Here is a 6216-nt window from a genome sequence, read left to right as displayed (position 1 = left end):
TTGGAGATTTTATATAAAGTCGTCCACTTTTAGGAAAAAAAATAAACAGGTTGTTCATTCATGTACATATTCTCTCAAATTTATATTCAAAGTGTGAGGCTTTAAGTCAAACACTAACAAGCACCTAGTAGAAGGATCTTTTATGGATGACTCCACGTCAGGTACGAAATATTCATACCATTTGAAACATAGGGGGGAACAACAAAATCTGACCAGTATGAATAATTATTATTTTGGATAATAAGGGTGAGCTAACCATATGCGCAATAAAAAAATGTATAATTTCACAACATAAAACTGATTTCTAGTTTTATAATTCAAACACCAACAACCATTAATCAAGAGAAAAAGAATGTTGCAAATGCACCTTCCCCTTGTTGCAAAGGGTGCACGCACCGTTGGCCATGAGCTTCACTGCAGCTTCTTGTTTGTCTCAATCAAGTTCTGGAGCTTTCTGAGGATCATCAATCTCCACCACATTAGCTTTGTCCATAAGGCCTTAGGCAATTACCTCTTATAATGCATAGATCTCTCGATTGTCAAACACTCTTCTAGGTGTGCAATGTGATGTCTTCATATGATACCAAGGCCATATTGAATATCATAAGAAATCTCAACTCAAAAAAGAAAAAAAACAATAAGCATCTATCAGTTTGATCTAATTATGCATGATTAGCATACACAACAAAATATATAGTCTGCACAAAAATTCTCAAACAAAAATGATCCAAAGATAGTACCTTACAAAAAAGAAACACAAGAGAAGCAAATTGAAATCACTTTAAACCACATAATTAGATTATAACAATTGGGCAATAATCATATTGATAACTATGAAATGATAAACAATAAATAGGAAACAAAAATCAAACTCGTAGCTGCAATGATAGTCATGTTGTAAATAAGCCTACTAAAATGCTGTAAAAGGCTGTAAGGCTTCTAACTTACCTTAGGCGATTGCACTCATATTTGAAGATCTCGAATCCATGCGCTTTGTATGAAAATGTGCTGTATCTTTGACACCACGAAACTTCCCATTGCAGTGTTACCAACAACAGATCTTCATGTCAAGCACTAGAGAAGTCTTCCATTTGGAATCTTAATCATTTCCACTATCCGCCTTTTCATCTTATGACAACATTAAATTGGGCAAAGGGCAGTTCATGTTTTGTTATTTTGGGAGTCTCAAAGATATTCCAAAACCTGATTGTCTCATCTGCTGCTGCAGAAGCTACTACACCTCCCAGTGGACTCCCAGCCAAGGAAAGAACCCGGGATGAATGACCGGAAACCTCAGCCACTCTCGTCATGGATGGGTAATTCCACAAGGTGAGTTGATTGTTCGGCGAACCATGGGAGGTCAGTAATTCAGATTTGTTTTTGTCCCATAGCAATGCACAAACTTCAGAGCCAGCATCAATCGAGTTCAAGCAAGCACCATTAACGGTGTTCCAAAACTTAACGCAATTATCATTGCAACCTCCACCAGAAGCCAGCAGGTTGCTCCGAGTTGGGCACCAGTCAACGGCCTTCACAATGGAAGTGTGGCTGCTGATCCTGTGAAGCCATTGACGTTGACGTGGATGGTGACGTGAGACAGGCATGCAGGCATCCCATATGTGCACTAGTTTGTCCTGCCCTCCACTCGCCAAATACCGCCCTGACAACACGGACCATTTAAGACTACAAACTCCACGCCGATGCCCATTATAGAAACAGATGAACATGTCATCCTTTCTAAAGTCATAATCAACAACAGTTCCATCAAATCTTCCGACCGTCAAGATTGAATTACTTCTCCACGCAAGTGACAACACAGGGGCCTGGTTCTCATCTTCCATCCCATCCACGACATGTCCTGTTGCTGGATCAATCAGGGCTAAATCTGAATTGCCAAATGCGACAGCTAGAACTGCACAGTCTGGCGACCAGCGGATGCAAGTGATAGGTCCTCTGTCTTCTGCGGGTTGTAGAAGCTTAGTCGACTCGTTTGCAGCGTCCCAGAGATACACTGCGTCCTCAAGGCCAATCGCCAACAAATTATTGCTTCCCCAGTCGAGGAGATTCAAAACATTATCATCCAACAAGCCGTGGATTACCAAAACCCTCTCTGGTTCTTTAGGGATTCGCCTCTGCTGCTTCTTCTGCGGCCGAATGGGCTCGTCAAACTGGGGCAGCTTGCTGGCCGGCGCTTCAGGTGCAGTCTTGAAAGCGAAGATACGAGACCTGTTCTTCAAAATGCACTCATCAAGAAGCTTTTGGTACGCCACGCTCGATGGGGATTCCCTCGAACCATCACGCTGCGGTTTCGAAGGCCTGGTTAGGGCAAAGCGTGCGTAGTCCATGTCCATCGCCGACCGGAACGGGATGAAGCGGTCGTACTCCACACGCCTAGAACGCGAAGAAGACATATTTTCCAATCGAAACCAGAACGAGACTGGCTAGGCGACGAAAAACGATCGAGAAAACCAGAAAGATCGATCTTCCCACAAGAAAGTCGACAACCAAGAATCGATTAAAAGAACCCCAAGACCAACAAAAATTCTGAACCCGAATCAAAATTTCAACGGATGAAGAACCAAGCGAAACGAAACGAAATGAAACAAGAGAAAAAAGAAAGGAATGAGATCACCGCAATAAAAATCGAAGGGAAGGACCCTCGCAGCTGTGCCCGTTCGTGTTCGTCGGAGAGCAGTTCCGACCTTCGCAGAACGACGAGATCGCCGAGAGCCGAGAGCCGAGAGGAGGAGAGCGCGCGAGGGGAGAGAAGTTGTTGTGATTGCAACAGAGTGGGCCCTCGGGTTATATAGTGCCCAGCCCAAGCGTTACATTCTAAAATCGTTCCGTTATATTTACCCAATCTACGTAGCGGGTAGTTTGACATCACACCGTTATATACAGCTATCATCTATACAGCTATCATCTACGTTAAATTTCGTGTACCTTATTCTTTTAGAATTTGTATGTTAAAGAAATAAGACGTGGCATTTTTTTGTACGAAGCAATGTTTTTAAACTACTAAAATTATTATTAATATAATGAGATTTGATATTCTTTTATTTGTCACTAAAAAAGAAAATTTTTATTTTAGGATTTTTTAATTTTTAAATAATATCTATAAACTGATAATATTTTTATTAATACACTAAGTTTTAAGTCTCAAATTATAATATATCTTATTTTTAACGTTAAATTTAGTACAATCTTCATTCATATAAATTATGCATCTAATTAATCCAACAAAGATCAAATAGTGTGAACAATTAGACAAAACTAAAAGTGAATGCTGACCATTCTCAATTTAGATGATAAATAGTTAAATGCTTGAATTATTAAGAAAACATGATAATTAATCAGTTTTAATCATATTAATTTATTATTTTAATTTTACCCAAAATTCATTGAAATTTTATCTTAAAATATTGGAGCAAAACAATGATATACAAATTTTGATGAAGAAACAAATAAGATATTAAAATAATAAAAATAAAAAGATAAAGTTTAGAAAGAACTTAAAAGCATGTAATCAATGTCTCAATATGAAAAACTCATCCTTACTTGGGATTGATCGAGATTCTAATTTCAATATTCAATCTATCTTATCCTCGTAAACACAAATCGATATTATCTTTCTTATGAGCATAATCATAAAGTTAGTTAACTAACCTCTCTTAGCATACCAAGTAGCAAAACAAAATAATAATAATATTTTTAAAAAATAAAGAGGAGGAATTGTATTGAAATATGAATTAATAAACTATAGCTATTTAAAGAGCCTAAAAAGCATCCCAAATATCACATTTAATTGATATTGTTGTAAGAGATATGTCATTTCATTAAAATATCTTTTATGCATGTCAAGATTATCTTTACATAATTTTAATTTTTAAAATACAATACTAATAAAATTATATTTATTTATAAGATAAGATCATTAGAAAAACTCTTTATTTTTTTCTTTTTACCAAGAAAAGAATGACTTCATTGGATTATGTAAAAAATTGAGATACTTTTCTCTCCCTTTATCAAAAGAAAATGTAAAAAATCAATAAACCAAATGCGACTATAATGATATATTAAATAATAAAATAATACTTTTAATTAATATCTTAATAAATATAGTATGAATTATTAAAAATATAATTGTACTATCAAGAAATAATCATATAGGTTTTTGTTATTAGATATCAATTTAATTTATCCTTAAGTTATCTTTGCTATTTTTGACATAATTTTGATTAAAATGTGTTAGAAGTGATAAAAGAGCATAAATTCATAAATTTATAAATTCATAAATTCATAAAGAGTATAAAAGAGTTTATAAAAGGTAGAACCAAAATATACGAGATACATTGTTCTTAAAATGGATTCCACTACTTCATAAATTTATAAAATTATTATAATTTTATTTTCCTAAGGTGATTGAACTCCAAATAAAAAACATTCTACATGAAACCTTTATAAAGTTTTAAAAATTTTAATCAAAATTTATTGGTTTTTTTATCTTTTTATCACATTTTAACTTGATATGTCAAGAGAACTGTTTAGACTTTGGATCACTTAAAAAAAGTTTCTATTATTATCCACTTAGAATACTCTTTAAAAGATTCATAATTTGTGAACGAGGTTTTGGGGGAGATAGATATAAGAGTATTATTATTAAATAAAAGTAAGAAAAATATCATTCTCAGAATTCTTTATTACAAATGATCATTAAATTAAAACTATGATGCTTTAGAAAGTGATATAATAAGCACTAAAATTAAAATGTCTTACGAAAAGATATAATAAGCTATGTAGAAGTTTTTGTTGTACAAAGCTGATTGCAAGCTTCTATAAGTACATTTACTCCCATTAATACATATCTTAAAAAAAAGTTTTGTGATCATTGGTATTATTTTATATTACAAATAATATTATTTTTTATCATAATATGAACATCTAGAAAAGAAGAAAAGAGATGATCATATAAAACTAACCAAAGCTTATCTAAGTAAGATTTTCTTGTTAGGCAAGATTTTGATTTTCTAAAATAAAATGATTGAACGTAAAATCCATCAAACAAAATTACATATGTAGAAAAAATCATCATACCACCTGAAATGGTATAAAACATGTTGTGCGTACCAGTTTAGATGTGGATCGGTATACGAATTGCTCTTATTTTAAGTGGTCTAATCTAGATTATATATGAAAGCCTTAGAATCACCATATTTCTCATTATGTTGTTGCCATTAGATGGTGCTCACCCATTAGCCATCATTTCTCTCTTTGGTACATACTCTCTTCTTATCCTTCTCCTCTTCTTACTTCATGTCCTTTCTCACTACTTTGTCTCCTCTTCCACTGCTTTCTCTTTTTCTTCCTCCTCCCTCCTTTGATCCATCTTCTTTCTTTTTTCTCCTTCGCTACTTCCTCTTCTTCCTTCTTCCCAATCCAACACAAATTGATATAGGACAAAAGCATATTATTGGATTCTCTTATATTAATAACTATGTAAATGCCTTTATGTTCAACATGACCTCTTTTGAGTTTGGATTCTCATATTATTGGATACTTCAGTCACCATCATTTTATATTTGTCCAATGATCTTATATAGTATACGGTTTATATATTTCATTTTCATATACAAAATATTTAAAAATATTAAATCCATATATAAGATGGTTAAAAATATTAAACAACATAATTGTTCCATTTATTTATAGTCATAGCTTGAAATATCCAGAAGAAAACACATTAGAAAAATATATTTTCTATTAGTAACTCATTGCAAAATTATCATCATATTTGGTACATTTAGATGCTTTCTCTATTTAATAACATTTATTACTTGAGAGAAGTCTTGTCTAAGTGGAATTAAAATACTTTAGGTGATATTAATGCCAAGGTTGATATTAATAAGTTAGAGCTTCGGGATGCCATTGCTATTATCTTAAATAAGGATGTTATAGAGTTGAGATCCCTTTATAATCACATTCAGACTCTTACTAGGTATGTCAACCTAAAGATATATATATATATATATATATATATATATATATATATATATATATATATATATATATATATATATATATATATATATATATATATATATATATATATATATATATATATATGAGATTTTATCATAATTTAATCATTGATAGATATAAGTAAAATTTCATTCATAACATTCAGAGTGACTAACATTGTATTTATCAACCTAAGCT

The 6216-nt window shown here is 32.6% G+C and overlaps 1 protein-coding gene across 2 annotated transcripts; it reads right to left on the bottom strand.

Annotated features, from left to right (window-relative positions):
* Nucleotides 1–218: 218 nt before the first annotated feature.
* LOC135598177 (cell division cycle 20.2, cofactor of APC complex-like) lies at nucleotides 219–2757 on the bottom strand. 2 transcript variants are annotated; one of them, XM_065091714.1, is made up of 2 exons: nucleotides 949–2757; nucleotides 219–612 (listed from the first exon to the last, which is right to left on the bottom strand). In XM_065091714.1, the coding sequence occupies exon 1, from the start codon at nucleotides 2409–2411 to the stop codon at nucleotides 1125–1127; it is 1287 nt and encodes a 428-aa protein (XP_064947786.1). In that variant the 5' UTR covers nucleotides 2412–2757; the 3' UTR covers nucleotides 219–612; nucleotides 949–1124. The 2 variants fall into 2 exon arrangements, with proteins under 2 accessions (XP_064947786.1, XP_064947787.1); XM_065091715.1 differs by having other exon boundaries at nucleotides 219–571.
* Between the last annotated feature and the right edge of the window lie 3459 nt (nucleotides 2758–6216).

The sequence above is a fragment of the Musa acuminata genome, chromosome BXJ2-1, assembly GCF_036884655.1.
Source record: "Musa acuminata AAA Group cultivar baxijiao chromosome BXJ2-1, Cavendish_Baxijiao_AAA, whole genome shotgun sequence".
Classification (NCBI taxonomy): Eukaryota; Viridiplantae; Streptophyta; class Magnoliopsida; order Zingiberales; family Musaceae; genus Musa; species Musa acuminata.
Note: the sequence above shows the minus strand (reverse complement) of the source record. Positions and strands in the feature narration are given on the sequence as shown.

Bases quoted from the DNA above. Each gene is read 5' to 3' on its own strand.
- LOC135598177 (XM_065091714.1), bottom strand. From the start codon at position 2,411: ATGTCTTCTTCGCGTTCTAGGCGTGTGGAGTACGACCGCTTCATCCCG.